The sequence below is a fragment of the Tauraco erythrolophus genome, chromosome 11 (genome assembly GCF_009769465.1).
Source record: "Tauraco erythrolophus isolate bTauEry1 chromosome 11, bTauEry1.pri, whole genome shotgun sequence".
Lineage (NCBI taxonomy): Eukaryota > Metazoa > Chordata > Aves > Musophagiformes > Musophagidae > Tauraco > Tauraco erythrolophus.
Genome location: NC_141475.1, coordinates 7,705,862 through 7,726,053, shown reverse-complemented (window position 1 = coordinate 7,726,053; position 20,192 = coordinate 7,705,862). Strand labels below are relative to the sequence as shown.

At 40.1% G+C, this 20,192-nt stretch overlaps 1 protein-coding gene across 1 annotated transcript in view; it reads right to left on the bottom strand.

Annotated features, from left to right (window-relative positions):
- The window catches only part of CLSTN2 (calsyntenin 2), a 225,056-nt gene that overhangs the window by 79,721 nt on the left and 125,143 nt on the right, over window positions 1-20,192 (bottom strand). Inside the window, exons 3-5 of the mRNA XM_086618608.1 lie at window positions 8,800-8,995; window positions 6,867-7,075; window positions 167-316 (exon numbers count right to left, since the gene is read on the bottom strand). Of these exons, the coding sequence (XP_086474734.1) occupies window positions 167-316; window positions 6,867-7,075; window positions 8,800-8,995 (555 nt within the window). The remainder of the gene's footprint in view (window positions 1-166; window positions 317-6,866; window positions 7,076-8,799; window positions 8,996-20,192) is intronic.

The window sequence follows — 20,192 nt, the reverse complement described above, 5'->3', positions numbered from 1 at the left end:
GACTGTTATCGACTTTTTTAACAGGCTAGGAATTAAGTAAGTGTAAGAAATAGCAAGTTTTCTATACCGCTGCAATAAGCGCCCTAGTTTCCTTACTGTGAGGTGGAGAGAAAACACCAAAGAGATTTAAACGAAAAATTAACATATATAAACTGTTAAACCTTACCTTGCCAGCCTGGTTTGCACACTGGTTTGACATTGACTCGTACTAAGACATCTTCTTTTGCATGTTTTTGCCCACAGTCAAAAGCTGTTACCATTATCTCATACTGGTGCTGTTTATCATAGTTCAGTTTTTCAGTGTTTCTGATGTTACCTATAGATTCAATGTAAGATAGCATTCAGAAATTCATTCTTGGCTAAGCATATACAGACTATAACATTTGGGTTAATCAAGTCCTCTGTGACCAGAAAGCTCTTTGAAGCACATGGGGCATTCCCAGACAGGATAGTTATGAGAATGGGAAGTATTTCCTTTCAATCCAGCAGAGAAATAGGCAAATATAAGATGCTACGGATATAATATGGGCAAGTCTATATTAGAAAACATCTGCTCAACAACACTTTCTAAAGTGAGACTGTAAAACTAATTAGCAGTTATATCTTGAAATGTAAAGTATCAGTAGGTGCCACTTCATTTTCCACATCTACCCAGAATACACTGCTTTAACATGGCCACCACATTCCTGAGATCCACTGCTGAACACCTCCCCAGTCTAAGTATCCTCCTTTTTTCTCTAAACCTATTACCTTTTAGCTGACGTATTTTTAGCCCTTTAACACCTTTCCCTGGGTTTTAAAAATAGGAAAAGCCCCAGAATCACCTTCTACATCAGAGCACTTAGCGGTACGTGCTATGACAGCAGACAGTTATCACGCGGAAAATAAAACTTGGCAACAGCAGAGATGATCTGCTGAACCTGACACATGTATAGAAGCGACACATTACCTGTTTAGGGAACAAAGACTTTACAACTTTCACGAGGAAACGGAAAGATCTTTCTCAGAGTACTTCCTGCAGGACTGGAAGATTACTTTGCAGAAAGTATGTTTTTGCAATTAATGACTTCAGCGTTTTAATTCTGTTCATTTCCACTGAAATGCATTTCTTGCTCAAATCGAAACTTGAGACTCTTTAATATGTTTTACGCTTTTACTCAGGGCTGTTTGTTACACCATCTCTTTGAATGAGAATGTTTGTTCTAGAATTCAAGAAACAAAATTACTCTGGATCAATGCCACACATAACAAGTGCTTTCAAGCATGGATCTGCAAAAACAAGTTGTTTGGGCTACAGGGAGCACCCAAATCCTGGAATTTAGTCACATACAGTGATCTGATTCCCATAGGTGCTGGTAAAAGTATCTGTTGTTAGGCATGCTGGTGCTGTTCAGGGTTTTGGGTGTGTTGTTTTTTTTTTTTTATTCAAATGAATGAGAGACACGCAAAACCAGACAAATGCAACTTCTTAAAAAAGTCTTTCACTAAACCTCCATTACTTCGACAAGTAAAGACTTTTAGCAGGAATCTATCTCCTATGCACACGCACCTTGTCAGAGCACAATGCTTTTCTGACTACTCTTACATTAAAGCCAACTTTAGTAGTTTACTTGAAACTGATGCAAAACTTTTCAGGTCAGGCCTGAAGGAAGGCTGCTTTTGGAATTATCACCATCTTCGGGTTCAAAATTTGTAGTTTAAATAGACCCTTACAACTGCGGCTATAAATCAGGCCCAATATCCCACTTTCTGTCAGCTTCGAGGCTTTACCCATCCCTTTCTGAATGGAGGAGGACAAGCCCTATCACTATTTTTATGTCTCAAATGGAGAAGCAGAATGACCTGCTGGAGGCTAATATGGAAACAGTACTGTGTCCTACAGTTTATTTGGTTCTCTCTCTCAGGCACCTCGCCTTGCCAGGCACTTTCACGTCTGTCATGTAGATAGCTTTTCCCATCACAAAAGCAACTGCAATAATGATATCAACTACTTCATTAAATGAAGTTAGTAATTGGCAAAAAAAAAAAATTTACCCCTTTTACTATCTTGAGTTGCTTGATTAGTACCTACTTAAGAGGATTTAATGAAAAACTGCCACTGTATCCTTAATTATTCATTTAATATCTGCTCAGTTGTTCTTTCCTTTCTGCATATTATTTCTTACACGAATCTCAGTATTATTTTAGCCCATGATCAGCAGAGATAATTGTCAAGAAACCAAAACTGTCTGAATCTACATTAGCAGACTGCTAGAATTTGTGTGGCACATTAACCATCCTTTAAGGTTTATAAATCATTACAACATTTTTGCATTTCACTAAATCTCTTTCAAGATTTGTACTTCATTATGGTCTTTTAAGATTGGACTTCTAAGATTCTGACTATTAGGTGTTATTCTGGAAGGACATTTGGATGTCTTGCAGATGTTACCCAACAGTTTATTGATTTAGTAATGATTCTATTTTTCTGTTACCTCTAATTCTTATGCTTCTTTGTTATTTTAAAATATAATCAATATGATTAAAAAGTAGACATAGAAGGGAAGCACTATAAATACAGTCTAATTAAAATTTTAGAGACAATAGACTGAGAATTTCTATTTGTATCTCACCCATAGACAAAAATGTAATCAGTAACATTAAAAAGAGAGAATAAGTACTTTTAAACACAGTTCAAAATTGCGTCATAATTTTTTTTCTCCCAGTCTTTCTGAATCTCAGTCTTTTCCTGAAAATACCCAGAACTATAACAGATATAAAAAAACCACAAACAAACAAACAAAAAAGGGATAAGTGAGAACAGGAATATAAAAATTCCTACCTGAGGACACACACATTTACACCTCTGTTTCTTCTGGGTCAGTTTTGGGGATAGTTTGATACAGACTTCCCTCTTTTATGGCTGTCTCTCATCTTATTTTGGATCAGTCACAAGAACAAGGAAAGACGTCTAATTTACTATGGCAATTCCCTCTTAAATTCCATACTTACTTCCTGTGTGTACAAGAAGTATAAAACTGAATCTTCTAACTACTAGAAGAGATGAGGGATAGCATTGTTACATGAGTGACCTCTGACTTTGGTCTCCTCATAGGAGTGGCAGCTCAACACTCCCAGCTGCCAAGAGCCACCAGGAGCTGTATTTGACCATAAGTCAACTGAAGGATTAGAATTGCTTCTTGTCAAAAAGGTGCACTTTTCAATGATAATGGAAAGAAATTGTGGTTTAATAAATAAAAAAAAAATCACATGCAAATGCTTAACTATAAAGTTTTATTACTTTTCTGACATGAAGTTTGCATAGCTCCTAACACAGATCTCAGTGAAGTAAAGGATGACTTTGTGAGAACCTGTCTACATCTATTTTCTAAGATAAGTAACTTGATAGAAACTGTACTGACTGTACAGATAAGTCAGTAACTCATCTTCATATTGAACAATCTGTACATGTATTTGTGAGGAGCTTCCCAGTAGTGGGTGGCAAATATAGTCATCCTCATTTTAGAGATGAACGTAGATCAGAGGCATGACAGAATTCATATCTATATTTGAATTCTCTGATCATCTGACCATGATCCCTGCCAAATGAAGGCAGAAAACACATAAAAATGTTGTTCTGCTGGCATTACAACAGAGCCGTGAATTGTGGCTTAATTTTTCTGTTACCTGAAAAAAGCCAACGCAATATTGATACGATAACTGACTTGAATATTGGGATTCTCTGCTAAGACAACAACTAGACTAAACTGCATGCAAAAGTCTCCTAAGACATATTATATTTTATACCTTTAGTCCCATTTCTTTGCACAGCAAAGCATAAATTTGTCCTTTGCCTTTACATGATTGTATTTTATGACCAAGAGTTCATAACCTTCCAAGTCAGGCTCATCATATACAAGAGTCAATTTTATTAGTGTTATGGTTTCATAACACAACATATTTTTATTCACAAATCACATACCAAGGGTCAAAGTTGCCAAATGTAAATGGGAAGCTTTATATTACATACCTTTGGGTGCCTAACTTACAAAGATCTACAAGAACTACACCAGAGCTGAACGCTGCTTCCTGTGTCAGTGCTGGGTGCCTATCCACTTGTACCTCACACCATTTGGGGATGTGAAGTAGGCTATGCACTTCTACAGTCTGGAGGGTTCTCTCTTCCTTTCTGCAAACGTTCTCCAATGTGTAACATAGTTTTTCAAGACAACAGAATGCTGCCTGGATTGATCTAGATACAAGAAATAAGTCTAGCCTAAAAAGACTATGATCTGCCAAAAGAAAAAAGCTGATGGAATAGCATGCTCATCTTTCTAAACACCTGTGTTTGTGGTTACTTTCACAGGTTGGTGGTGAAAAAAATCCACCATCTGGGACTGATAACGGCATGTTTTCCTCACACATCCCCTCCCTCTTGGGGCCCTGTGCAATATTTAGATTTGATCATAAGCATCTGGTTAAATATTCTTTCTGGGAAATGAAGTTCCACACTTAAAAAGCAGAAAAATCCTAACTTGCAAAAGACACAAGAACCTAGATTTGCTTTTCACAATGGGTAAAAAAACCTTATAAACAAAATCCTAATTAGCACAGTATTAACAGACAGTCCCAGGCATCTCATACATCTGTTTTAATCATCCTATAGATAACAAAAATGGGCACAATGCTGAAAAATTTGCACCAGAGAAAGTTTATCTCAGCTGGCATAGAGGGATATTCTCAGCAGTGAAACGTGTTGGAACTAAGCAACATATTTCTGTCACACAATAAAAGTGCAACCATCTATTCCAACTCTGTCTCTAATACCAGTTGGTTTAAGCAATTAGCATTATCTAAAGAAATTGCAAATTAGACTGCAGTTACTGTTGATTGTGGCAGCACTCTTCTTTTAGTGAACAAATAGATCAAAAAATATTAATTGAATTCACAACCAAGAAACTGCAAGTATTACAATCTTATACCAATTATTCACTGCAGGCTTTAAAGTCATGTTTAAATCAATGATCTTCTCAGTGCCTTTGCTGAAAAACAGGTCCCAGGCACATGAAGACAAAGATGTAACCCAGGATTACCGACACTTCACATGCTTTTGATCGTGCTTCTGACTGTAAGAAGCCTGTGATCACTCCTGAGCCAGCTGCGCTGTGTGACAGGAGCTTGAAAAGGCAGAAGCAATAGAAACGCCTGCTCTGTATCAGTGTATTATTTATCCGTGATATTTGTCACAAATCTGCTATGAAATTATGAAACCACTTGTGAATCGTCAAGTCACAAGTGAATCAACCAGCCCCACACTGGCAAGTCATGTGAAGCTCTGGAAAAATAATGGTTTCAAACAGAAGCATGGAGAACTTCCTTTTATGACAATATGGGAAATCTCACAATTAGAAAAAAAATCCATAGAGAGGAAAAGCTTCTAGGGAATTGTATGTATATATCTACTTATAAATGCCCACTTCCTGTAAAAAATCCTTTGTGCAGTTGCTCTGGCAAAAGATTACTGAAGCTGAGCTCATTTACTTAAACACAAACATACTTATTATGATTATACCTCCTATAGACTATACTTGCCTCCCAATCTATTATAACGAGACAGCTTTTTTCCCCAATGTCATTTACAATGTATTGATGCTAACAGGTTATTATCTTTTGATGCTTAGCTGTACATTGTGCAAGAACTGCACAAAGATGAGTAATTTTTGAATAGAGGAAAGGGTTTTTATAAAACATCCTAACATGAAAATGACTGCTCAGAGAGAACAGTAGCTCCATGCATGCTTTCAATCTCCAATTTGGCCAAAAATCAGATTTAACTTCCCTAGAGTATTCTCCTCCTACATACAACATGAATTAAATGGTTCTGTTAGAAAAGATAAATCAGCATTACTGGGCATGCACACAGGGTGCTTACTCTGGGGAAACAAATTCTATGAGCACAGGAATTTCCATTTTGAACTTCTGCACAAGTGTGCATATGTGAATATCAGTAACAAGGACTCCCATCACCAAAGCGATACCAACAGGAGTCTGCTGAAGGATTTGAAAGACCAAGCTACTATTTTGAAGCAAGCAGAGAATGGGAGAGAGGATCTTCAACACATTTTTAATGCAGCCCAGTCATCTCTCCCTAACTCAGTGTCAAATTCTGTGCTCTTCCCTGGTAGGAACTTGAATGGGAAAAAAGCAGGAAGCTGACAGGATGGCCAAAGTGAAAAATGGCTGCATATGGAAAAATTAATAGGTTTATAATTTTTCCTATAATATTATATATGTTAGAAAAACAACTAAAGTAAAAAAAAAACGATAAAAAATTATACTACTTCTTCAAAGCATATTTTTGTCTATACTGCAGAATAATGTATCTCCTACAGTAAGCACTGGGTATATCTGTGGACACACACTCTGAAAGTTTTAACAATCAACAAACGTATCCAGAATATTGTTAATTCTACATTTAGGCTCTGCTCCAGAAAGTTCAGAAGAATGGGACTAGCTATAAACCAGTGAGTAAACCCTATCAGGTAGGGCTACCTGCTGCATTAGGAAATGACATCACTTGGATGGGAAACTAGATCTCAGGCAATTAAGAGAATAGACTGAGTGACAGAGAAACACATTGCTCATCTAAAACTGGAGTTTTAATTTCCATAGTAAATTACTGTGTCACTTTCTGACCACATCTTATGTAAAAGAGATGGAGTTTCTCAGCGTAACGGTTCCTTCAATCTCAGAGATGAGAACAGGACTACTCTTTTGAGTTAAAACTCAAACCAGGTTATCAGCTAGTATCAATAAGTAATTACACTATCTACAGAAATTACCGCTGTCTGTCCCAGAACTTAAAACTTCTCCTTCTTCATACTCACCATTTCTGTCAATGGCAAAAGGAACATCAGTTGTGACAATTTCATAATTGCAGATCTGGCTATACTGCGGGGAACAGTCCTCGTCTATGGCTTCCACCTGTAGTATGCTGTCATAGATCTTTCCCTCTGTCACAGTGGCCTTATACACACTCTCCTTGAAAGTTGGTGAAAACTCATTGACGTCTTTTACCTGGATATGGACCACTGCCCTAAAATAAGTGAAGACAGACACCAAAGACAAAAATTAATTTATCATGACACATCACCAACAATTTGCTTTCAAAACACTTGAAAAGACTAATAAAACATACATAGAAAACTATCTAAATATCTGCTAAAATGAGATATTACTGAATTTCTATGTTTAATTTGCTGAATTTAATATCTTAATGTAGCACTAGGTAAAAAACTATTGCCACAGCTTGTAGGGAGAGGGCTTCACGGTGCTCCCTATTAAAATCGATCTGCCTTTTAAAAGGGACCCCAGCAGAAAGTCAATTATATCATTCCAGTGTAAAATGGGTTAGTAAGCAAAAAAAGAGGAAGAGAATTAATAGTAGTCTTACATATTCATTACCTAAAAATGGTCAGTTTATGAACATTCTTCAGTATTCAATAAGGCTCCCATTTCCTGCTGATTATAATTATCTAATCCTTTAATTAGGTACAATATTATAAATGTAAACCTTTGAGGGTCAAAAATAACAGGCCTTTAGTATTTAATGAGCAAACTGTAAAGGCCTGCCTTTGAAAGAATTTGCTATCTGGTGTGGCAGGCAAGGTAACAGAGGGACAGAGAAGGGACTAGATCAATGGCAGAGCCAGCAGCAGAGGCTGGGACCCCAGACAGCCCAGCTTAGTGTGTCCTTTACTATCCAAACTACTACGAGAAAGTGTAACAAAGTCTGGTCCTGATGGGCTGGATTTCATTTGATCAGGATTAGACCAAATTTTTCCACAGGTGGAACGTACTAGGTTGTTACTGACATGTGAGGGAAAAACATAAAATTTAACAAAATGAAGCAAAGGCCATTTGTGTGGCTTGATGGTTATTTGATATTGCAGGCTTCCTTCTAAAAGTGTATTCTTTTTAAATATCCTGAAAAAATTCAGCATGCATTATAGAGCTAATTAAATTTCTAATTGTCATGCGTCCTGGATGAGCAAAAGGAAGAATGATTACTATTAATCATTTAAGTGGCTCTCAGCAAAACGAACAATTTGTACAGCAGTTATACATCTAGATGTCAGTTAAATTCATCTTTAATGACAAATGGTCTGGAGCTTGGTTTCATGAATTGAAGGGGAAAAAGGCACTGTGCCACTTAAGCTTATACAGGGAATTGGCTCCACAGTAAAAAGTACCACATACTAACCTTCAATACCCCCCCTTCCAGAGGATTTTAATTCCTCTGAGACTTGCTGTTCAAAAGCTGAGGTCAGAAACACACAGTGCAAAGGCAACACTGCTTCAGCTTATATATGTGCATATACTAAAAAAAAAAAAGGGTGATTTCTCTTAACATTTGAAATGAGATGAACAGAGAGAAAACCTATTTAGAATTTGTAAGTATCAATTAAAAGCTAGCTTCCATGTCCTGGATGACCTCTTTAGTCAATGTATTTAACATGAAAGCAAGAATGGAAAAATGAATGAAAACTGAGATGCATTTCTCCACCTGAACACGGATCCAATTAAAAGCTTCAACTGGAACCATTGCAGAATGGGTCAAACTGCAGCAGACAGGAAAAGAAAAATATTTTCTAAAAGGATAAAGGAATAAAAAGTGGATGGGCTATTCCGACAATGGTTCATCTTGGTTTTATATGCTTTCTACCTGACTACAATATAAAAAAGAGCCCTTCATTATGAGCTGTACTGTAGAACAAAAGCGTGCCAAAGCAAAATCAACTTCTCCCCATTTTCACCCACTTGTGAGATTTCTTCCAGTTTGTTCCACCTAGTCCTGATCCACAGTCATAGGCTTGGATGATGAACGTATATTCCTTCTGCAGTTCACAGTCAATAGGACTTTTTGCTCGAAGACGACCTTCTCCAGATGTCTTGTTCAGCACAACAGCTTCGAAGGGCATTTCTTGTCCATGGATTTTAAAAGCACAGATTTCACCTGTGAGGAACAGTATAAAACAATCATCACCAGGGAGGTCTGAGTCTTATGCACTAGAGTGACACTGGAGAAGTCACCACTCATTTGTATTTCACATGCTGTTATAGATGGCGGAAGAACATGCTCAGGCATCAGTTTAAAATACACCCAAAGGTGCAATTAGCCACGTGCTCGTGCAGCGTGATGCAGTGAGCACAGCTCTGGGCACGTACTTTCCTCTTCCTCTGTCATTACTAATAGTTTTCTAAAGCCTTAGAGACGATTCCCGAGATATGATACTGACATCAATGTTGAGCCAAATTATTTTTGAGCTAAATTAACAAGACTGTATTTAGTTAAAGAAAATAGCAAAGAAAAATAGATAATACTTGAGAGGCATTCTTTTCTATCTGCTGTCACTCCTTCCTTGAGCCACTTGAGCTACCAGGTGGTAGCAGATGTTCAGATTCCTGCAGTTTAGTTTTGCAACAGTGAAAAACTAACGATGCAGAGCACGGGCACATTCAAAATACACTTACAGACATATATCATCTTTGGAACAGAAGTAGTTGAAGAAACACAGACAAGTGTCCCTTTTGGACATCTCAGTCACCCACCCACATTCACACACTCATACATGAATGCCTTCTTGGCAGCAACTCGCTCTGCCTCCCAACTGCCTCCTAATATAACAGATCCATAGCTTCTCTCAGAGGAATACAAAACAGATGATATAGCAAGGACTAAAAAAATTGATTTGGACACAAAAGACAACATAAAAAATCTTGTGAGTGTGTGAGTCTGGAAGGGGGAAAAAAGCCCCCAGTTTCTGGTGATCCTTTTTTTTATCCTTTATACTCATGGCAAGAATATACATGCTGAATTCATTTTTAGCCACTCTAGAATCCAACTTTAAAAATTAAATATTTATACAAAGACCAATGTGGCTTAAATATTTTTATGACACATTAAACACATGTTCTTTTATGAGCAAGTCAGTCTCGGGACATGCATTATAGATTCAAAGCTGTCTCCCACTCACATAATCCTTTTCCATTTATTTCCAATTTACAGTTGCAGGCTTTTGGAAATCTCCTTGCCAATCATATCCGAGTCAACTGCCAAATTCTAAATTAACTCTGAATCTATGACCTCTAATTCAATTCTGGCTCCTCTCTCTCTTTTTCTGTTAGAATGCATTGTTTATTTTTAGAGAAGAGAGTAGACAGTGACTTTACGAAAGTGCTGGAGTTCTTAATTCGTATTATGTGTGAGAAAGAAAAAACAGGAAAGGTGTGTTTGTGGGGAGGGTGGGGATTAGGTACACTTAAAGTGTAAACACAGGCTTTTTAAGATAATCCCTCAACTACCACCACATAGGTTTCCCTTTATTGTAATGGGAGCTATATACAGCTATACACACTGACATTCAGGCAGATGAATCCCACACTTAACTGTAATCAATCCTATGAATGTTTTTACAGGATCAGCACACAGTTGTTTTAGTAATTATGAAGCGCTGGAAAAATACATTAAGTGTTTGCTTGGACATTTGCTTGTTCCAACCCTTCACTCAAGTGGCACGAAAGGGCTGTGTGGTTTCCCAAGACCGATGAAAGATGTGCTCGTTTCCAGGCTCTCTCTCATTCATCCTCAATGAGCCCAAATATTTGGGCTACAGAAGAAGGAATAGATTTTACCCTGAGAATCAGACTCTGAAAAAGACTAATACTTTGCATATCCATAAAAGCAGGCTCCACAATGTTTATGAACTGTCGCACAGGAAAGAAAGCATAAGATTAAGAGATGGCTGAAGTGAAGCAGTTTGTTTAGCTTCGTTCGTGGGCACTGATCACTGAGTTTGTATCTCAACGTTCTCACACACACTTGTGAACAAAAATTATCCTAATTTCCCTGCAACTTCAAAATAAAACATTAATCAAAAATTATATTGTTGACTTTAGTTTTATTTTAACTCAATACAAAAATAACTCTAAATATAAGACATCTATTGAAAAATAATATTTGTTGTGTTTGTCCTAGTTTTAGCTGTTTTTAACAGCTAGAAGAGCTCCGTGTTTTGGTTTTACTCAGAGGCTCGCTCTGAGAAGAATGTTGATAGCAAGCTGATGTTTGTGGTTGGAAGTGAAACTCCAAGGACTTTTCAGTGTGCCGGAGTGCAGAAGCACGGCAGGATAAGGGGGGAGCATAGCTGGGACAAGGGGGACACGATTCCCCTTGTGATTTGTGTGGAACTTAAGACTGAGGGCCAAACTGGCCAATTAGTATTCCATAGCATGCAGCATCATGCCCAGTATAAAAGCGAGGGTCAGCCGGGAAGAGGGGCTTTTGCACTTTGGCTTTTTTTTTTGCACTTTTGCTCTTTTGCGCTTGCTGCGCTGTTGCTCTGCTGTTTTTCTTTCCTTTTTTTTTCCTCTCTCTCTCTCTCTGCCCTTCTCTATTTCGGGGCCTCGTGTTCGTCCGGGATTGCAGCTTCGGGACGAGACGGGCTTCGCATACGAGGGGGTGGTGAGCATCTATCCTGTGTATTAAATCATCTGTATTAAATCATTCTTATCTCAACCCACGGGTTTCCCGTTTATCCTTTAATTCTCTCCCTCATTCCTGGGGGTGGGGGAGGGGGAGTGACCGGCTGGGGGCGGGGGGGGGGGGGTTCAACCTAACCCACGACAGTGTTCTATAACAGTGGCCTTCATAGTTTCTTAATAACAAAATTTTAATCAGATGAACAATCCATCAACAGAAATCATAACTTCATTGTTTTGTGTTTATTATTTCATTGATCCACGGTTTGTTTGTAAACAACACAGCATTTGCAGACATCCAAGCCTACCTTTCTTAAAAAAATAGAAATAGCTCAGGGAAGAAAAATGTTCTCTCAGCCTTAATATAAACTTTTATCATTTTTCCCTCTCCAAATGCAAAGGCCTGATGCAAAGCAAACATAGAAAGCAGCACATGTTCTAATCAGCTCTCAGCAAATATTTTTGAAGTCTCTATATTCCACTCCTATGCTAGATACTCCAGCTTTATATATAACTCTAACTTTGTCTTTTATACCCTAATTTCCTGAAGATAAAATAATGGAAGCTGCATGGATAAGAGGAGATATACTTGTAAACACACTAAAAAAAAAAAAAAAAAGACACACTTCCAGATTCTGGCTACAGCAACCTACCTATATGAAAACAACTGTCTATGTTTTTAAAAACTAGGTAAGAATTTTTTCAGAAGAAGGATTCTACTACTGTTTCCAAAGAAATGAATTAACACTGCTGAAAAATGAAACTGTATGGTAATCATACGATTCTAAAAAGGTACCTTAATGCCTGTATTGGAAACAGAAATAACAAGAGAGTTGTAACAGCTCTAACAAAGCAGAAAATGAAGCAAGGTCCACCTTTACACTGCGACACACACATTTACCGACATATAGAACCACCACTACGAGGTATTACAAACAGTGTCTTTAAAATATAACAGACACTATTTTTCATTACTAAACAGAGCTACAAGGCTTTATGTAGACCCAGCTGAGCTAACCCCAGACCTACATGATGCCAGCAGGAATTGTGCCAAGCTTCTATTATTTACTGGGTTCTTAGATACATATCGTTATGTAACTCATTTGAGGAAAAGGAGACAGGGTCTCTCTCTTACTCAGGCTCACCATTTAAGTGGCAGAATGACCACATTCAGCACGTTGGCACCACCCACCTTCCTTCTCCTTTATAAGGTCGAAATAATTAGAGTGCAAATTGGGACACTGTTTCCTTCACAACAGACAACACAGCAAAATATTAAGCTTTGTTCTTCATTTCATTTGAATGGGTTGGGGGAATAGGTGCATATTGGATTTAGTGATCATGAAAATGGTGGTGGCAGTGACTCAATAAAATAGAGATAAATTGGTGATACCACATAAAAGTAGAAGCACATCCATGAAATCTGATAGCAACTGTGTCCAGGGTAAAGGGAAAATATCCCTTCTCCCAGGGTCAGGATGTACATCCTGAGGGTTTCCAGTTGCCTCCTGTAAAATCTTCTGGTTGCCGGGCTGAAGTCTACTAAGAGTTGCTTCATTTTAATACATGTTTTAATTAAATTTGGGACATTATGTTTTCTTTGAATCATTCAGACTAGCATTAGCCATAAGCACCTATTAATTTTGAAGCCTACATTATTTTGAGAGGTTTGGTAGAGATTCATATGTTAATACTGCAGGGATAATAATTGGATAATTTCCTCTGTAAAAATTGTAATAGCCTGAAAAAAAGCCATTGACAGTTTATCATTTCTGAAATATAACAAACATGTCTACTGTTTTAGAAATTGCTATTTCTAAACATGTTTCATATTCAGTAACACTTAGTGATTATAAGCCTTAATCAACAAAATTGTATTACAAGTTACTGACTCTTATATGAAAACAAAACTCTTTTGGTAGAAATAAAAATCCCCAATGTTAAAGGAGTAACAACTACACAGAATTATCCACTTGAACTCAATTTCAGAAGTTATTTAAAAAAATGCATGCTTATTTTGCCTTTCACAGCTATTTTAGCTTTTTCTTCAGCTTTCATTACACCAAGAATACAGAAGACTTCAAGTGAAAAGCTTGGATCTCTGTCGTTTGGTCATTTTCATCAATAGTTAATAAAAGGCAACAGTTGTCATGGTTTAGTCCAGCCAGCAACTAAGCACCACGCGGCTGCTTGCTCACTCCTTCCCCTGGTGAGATGGAGAGGAGAAAATATAACAACAAAAAGCTCGAGGGTCGAGACAAGGACATGGAAAAATCACTCATCAATTATGGTCATGGGCAAAACAGGCTCGAGTTGGGCAAAAATCAATTTAATTCATTACTAATCACATCAGAGAGGATAATGAGAAACAAAGCCAGATCCCAAACCACCTTCCCCCCGCACTCTCCATTCTTCCCAGCTCTGCCTCCTCCCCCCAGCAGCACAGGGGACAGCAGATGAGGGCAGCAGTCAGTTCATCGCAAGTTGTTTCTGCCACTCCTTCCTCCTCAGGGGGACGACTCCTCACACTTTTCCCTGCTCCAGCATAGGGTCCCTCCCATGAGGTGCAGCCCTTCACCAACAGACTGCTCCAGTGTGGGCTTCCCACGGAGTCAAGGTCGTCTTCAGGTACTGCCACCTGCTCTGACATGGGGTCCTCCAAAGCTCTAAGCCTTCATGGACTGCTCCACTGTTATCTCCAGCTCCAACATGGGCTTCCTACAGAGTCACAGCCGCCTTCGGGTGCAGGGTACCCCACAGCCACAGGTCTTCACAGACTGCTCCACCGTTAATCTGCATGGGCTCCAGGGGGATTAGCCTGTCACCTCACCATGGGATGCAGGAGAATCTCAGCTCCAGCACATCTCCTCCCTCTCCTCCTTCACTGACTTTGGTGTCTGCATAGTCATTTCTCTCACATCCCCCTCCTCTCTCCATTGCAGCCACGCTGCGCACAATGAGCCGAACGAACTCCAGTGGCTCCAGTGGGGTGAGCTCTGCCCAGCGAGTGTTCAGGAGCAGAGAGCTTCAGAGCCCCCAAGGTGACTTGGGGCAGGGGGCTGGGCAGCCCAGCACAGACAGCTGTCTGTGCTTTCTCCCTCTATCCACTGCAGGTCCTGCATGGCTCAAGTTTCTTTGTCCCTTCTTAAATATATTAATCACAGAGGCGCTGATTGGCTCAGCCCTAGCCAGAGGCGGGTCTGACTTGGAGCCAGGGAAGCTTCTAGCAGCTTCTCACAGGAGCCATCGCTGTAGCTCCTGTCTGACTACCAAAACCCCACTGCACAAACCTAACACAGTTGTATGTGAATCTGCAAACACCAAAAGTTTTTCCATTTGGTTGTATGAGGTTCGACAAGGCTAAGTGCCGGGTCCTGCACTTGGGTCACCACAACCCCATGCAACGCTACAGGCTTAGGGAAGAGTGGCTGGAAAGCTGCCTGGCAGAAAAGGACCTGGGAGTATTGGTTGACAGTTGACTGAATATGAGCCAGCAGTGCGCTCAGGTGGCCAAAAAGGCCAATAGCATCCTGGCTTGTGTCAGGGAGGTGAGCAGGACTAGGGAAGTGATTGTGTCCCCCCCCGTACTTGCGCTGGCGAGGCTGCACTTCGAACACTGTGTTCAGTTTTGGGCCCCTTACTGCAAGAAAGGCATTAAGGTGCCGGAGTGCGTCCAATGAAAAACAACAAAGCTCGTGGAAGGTCTAGAGCACAAGCTTTATGAGAAGTGACTGAGGGAACTGGGGTTGTTTAGCCTGGAGAAAAGGACGCTGAGGGGAGACCTTGTTGCTCTCTACAACTACCTGAAAGGAGGTTGTAGCGAGGTGGGTGTTGGTCTCTTCTCCCAAGTAACAAGCAATAGGACGAGAGGAAATGGCCTCAGGTTGCGCCAGGAGAGGTTTAAATTAGATATCAGGAAAAATTTCTTCACTGAAAGGCTTGTCCAGCATTGGAACAGGCTACCCAGGGAAGTGGTTGAGCCACCATCCCTGGAGGTATTTAAAAGATATGCAGATGTAACATTTAGGGACATGGTTTAGAGGTGGATTTGGCAGTGTTACGTTTATGGTTGGACTCAATGATCGTAAGGGTCTTTTCCAATCTAAACAATTCCATGATTAACTCCAACCATAGTTCTCTGTGTGTTCTGTCCTATCCATTGGTCTCATAATTGCTTATGGAGTAGAGTTTACACAACTGTGTACAGAACACATCCATATGCATGAACATACGCATATATACTTGTTCCTGCCATGACCTCCCAAACTATTTGCTAATTTCAACTACATTTTAAAAAGATATGTTGTTTCCCACAAGTGCTATGAAATTATGCAGCTGCCCAATACAGAGATGCTACAGAAATAGTGTAGGGGTGACAAAGAGGTAATATCTCACTACACAGCAAACAGTTCACACAAAGACCTTGTAAAAGCTCAACAACAAGAAAAGCTTCAATTCTATCTTGCACCTTTTTTTTTGGTATCAGTAAATCAAACATGACGCTGTAACCTGTAGGAAACCAGGTGTCGTGGGTTAGGCTGAGTCCAGCAACCAAACCCACGCAGCTCTCCCAGTCCAGTAAAATGGAGAGGAGAGAAAAATGTAATAAAAGAGCTGAGGATCGAGACAGGAACAGAGGAGCACCCACCAACCACGGTCCCGGGCAAAAGAGGCTTTTTTTCTTAATGCAAAACTATTTATTAACAGCTACCTAGAAAGAGAAAAGCACACAAAAACGGTTACTTAAGAGAATAACGAGAAAACAAGGCCAGGTCTTAAAAACAACACCACTCCCCCCTTCTTTGCCTCTTCTTCCCGGCTCTACCTCCTCCCCCCAGCGGCGCAGGGGGGCAGGGAATGGGGGAGTGCAGGTCAGTTCATTCCAAGTTGTTACTGCCGCTTGTCTTAAAGGAAAAGGAGTCCTTACACCATTGTCCCTTGCTCCAGTGGATCCCCTACTCACGGCGAAAGCGCGAATCCTACCCGCTGGGGGGCAAATCCTTACCCCATCGGATTTGCCCCAAGTGCGGGCTTTACCAGTCCTGGGCTTTTAAGGAGCCGCAGCCACTCGCTCTGGCGTGGGTCATCAACAAACTTTAAATGTGCTCCGGCGTGGGTCGTCATGTCGACCTTAAATGCGTCTCCGTACAGACTCTGAATGCGTAAAATGCGTAAATGTGTCTCTACCTGTGCCCATGATTCACAATAGTCTCAGGCTCAGGCATCTCTTCCCGACGTGGGTCATCCACTGGTTGCGAGTGGGTCTCTGCTTGCTCCACCGAGGACTTGTTTGAAAAGGGGCTGCTGCTGGCAAGGGGGACTCAGCCGCGGCACACGTTGTTCCGTTCCATCTTCACTGACGTCTTATGTGTGTGGCCGTTTCTCTTAGATTTCAGTCCTGTCTGGGTGAACTCGGCCCGGTGGGCGCCCCGGCAGCGGGGCTCTCCCCGAGTTCCCCAAGCCGCTCCGCCGCCGCCATCCTCGACGGAGCGGGCCCAGCCCGGCCCAGGCCGCCGGCCCGGCCGGGAGCCGGGAGCCGTGCCCCCCTCCCGTCTCCTTGCTCCTGGGCAAAGGCACATCTTTCCGGTTCCTTTGTCCGACGTAAATAGGGCAATTCGCAGAGGCGCCGATTGGCTCAAGCCCCGAGGGGGACGGGAGTCCGGTCTGATGGGCAGCTTCTGCCACCCGGACCTCCCCCCCCCACTTCAAACCATAACACCAGGCTTCATTAATTCACTGCTGACAAAATTAATAATTTATATTCATATCCTGTTCTATTTCTCTCTAGCCTTTTATTATATTTCTATATGTGTTTTTCTCAGATGCGCAAATCAACATAGCTGATCGTTTATTTACAAAAAAGGCTGCTGTTTTCCACTCCTGTAAGTAAGGACAGTGTCCCTGAAAGATCTCAAATAATCAAAGCCATGTGGTAACATGCAAATCCACTCACACCTGAGAAGGGATAAATACTCTGTTCAAGAGAGACGCATCTTGAGTTTTGATTCGAAGAACAGACAGGAATGCCATGACCATGGTATCACTGTGACCTCTAAGACTTGCATATGAATGACAATAACACTATCTTTTCCTTATGTGTGTCCTTCAAGAACGTGATTCAGCTACATGGATCCATTGTGTCATTACAGAGGTATTTGACAACCATCAGTAACGAATATTCTTCATAAACTACATGGCACAACTAGGCTTCCAAGAATTTCAGAAAATTTAAAAATTCGTTTATGGATATGACTTTCCTCTTGCTGTAACAAAAGGTTTTAAACCACTCTCGTCAATGAAATTGAAGTACTCTTAGTCTGAATCAAATTTGAATCGTTAACCCTTTACAAGTGCTCTCCCTACACATAGATGGACATCCAAACACAGGCACACTGTTCTTTGAACACAGATCATCAAAGATCTCTGCTGGCAGTTGAACGAAAATCTGCAAACAAGCAATGCAGTTAGGACTACTGTTCAACTCGATGTCTGTTTTCTCAGAAATTCAGCATGGACCCACCACCACTATGTGCAGTCGATGTTGGGTTTTTCACTAAGTTTGTTTAGGAGCTGCTGTTTCTCTTTGTGGTTTGTGTTTTTTGGTGGGTTTTGTTTGTTTGTTTGTTTTTGTTTTTGTTTTTTAAATCCAGCCTTCCAGGATAACAACTGTACACAAGTTTCTTTGCTGTAATTGTGCAAATATCTCCTGCAGTGCACAGCTGCTGACCTTTTGAGTGTCTCCATGCTACTGGGAGGGTTTACTGCTTTGACAAGTTTTTCTATCATAAGCTGTAGCTACTGTTTAAATAATTACAGAACATAGAAGGTTTTGTTTTGAGGGAGGAATGGGTACTTCTTTGGGAAAAGGAGGCAAAATAATAATTAGAGATTTAAAATATCTTTAAGGATACAAAAAAAAAGTTAAGGCAGTAACTACTGTATATGCTTTTCAGGCTTATTGCAGTCAATGCTATTAAGCTCATACCAAAATACTAAAATCCAGGAAATCATAAACAGAGGGAGGTGTTCATATCTTAATAAAATATAAAAATTATTATTTCCTCATATCTAATTTTACGGGCAACAAGCTCTGCAAAGCAAGAGCATAAATCCACTGCTACCCTTCTTATTCTATTCCTATGGATCTGAAATTGGACAGTGGAGGAAACTGCACTTGCACTTCAAGTGATTCATTGTTGCCATAAGCTTACACCAAGCGAACCAGACTTTTTTCTTCTGCTGAAGCAGGGACCAATTGCTCAGGATAAAAAGATAGTTCTGTGCGTAGCACATAAGCAGCAGCCATATCTGGGTTTGTTCCTGGTTCCACGACAAGCTTCCCAGGGAAATCATGTAAGTCATGAAGGCACTCAGCAACAAAGCACCTGAAAAACCTACTCTACAATTTTGTTTAAATAAGCTTGTTTAAAAACTGTAATTTTTATGGACATGCTCTGATTATAGTGAGATATGTGACCATGGAAAGCTAGACCACCACTGCTCAGATGCATGACACGTCACTGTGTGCACTCGGATCTGCACAAGAGATCTTTGCACTTCAGCTTAAACAATGGAGAATTGATACCCATTTATCTGAAGACTGCAATAAACATTGAGGTGGCTCAGAAAAATATGTAACAAGGAAATACAGCTTTGTACACATGAAGATGTGCTTAAGTAACTATTGATTATACAGGTCTCGAACACCCTTTACTGTAAAAGCATAGAAATATGAAATAGTCATTCATTCCTTTCATCAATCAACCGCACATCAAATTAACATTCTATTGTAAATAACCTCACACTTTTCTTAATCTTTTCTTTCTGAAATCTACAAGATTCAAGAAAGACAGCAAGAAGATATTACTTTAAGAACAGTACCAAAAAAGTACACCATTAAAATCAATATATGGAGCTCCCTGTCCACCTGCAACAATGGAAGGTTTTCGTTAACCTCATGCTTCATGTTTGCAAGTGTCCTGTGGACTCAGCAGTACACCTGAGCATCACACAAACACACTCTCAATACATAGAAACAGCTGTCCAATTTAGTTAGAATGCTGCAAGGCATAGCACAGTCTCTTTAACAGTTACACGATCATTACTGAGAAATACTTGCCTTGCCATTTTTTAGAATACCACATTATAACAATCTATTTGAAAAATAATCCTGCAACTGCGCAGTTAAAACTGCAAAAAAGCACATTAATAAAAGGAACTTTACCCTCCAAGAAGTCAGTGGAGCATAATTATTTGGTTCCCAATTGGGTCATTTTCTGATCTACTTTTTCACATGTGTCAATAACAATCATAAACACGTGTACGGGCCATCCCCTTCAGACACACTACCTGCATTATTTGATTAGTGTTCACCTGAGGCTGCAACATTTGCAATCAGTAATTGCAGATTTCCTGCTGCTGCAGCAAATAAAACATCGCTTTCCTTCAGACAGTCATCTTTCAGTAAACAGAGAAGCCAGATGCTACCATTGCCCTAATTCCACATCTGTGTCTGAAAGATGGATCATGAAGCTATTTCACCTCTAGATTAGTGAGGTCTACACTGGGAAAACCAGGAGATAACTGCCTAGTGAGGCACTGACCCATTTTACTGTGTGTATCCTTTGAAAAAAGTGAACCTATTTTTATTTTTCTAAGTGAGACCTAGAGGC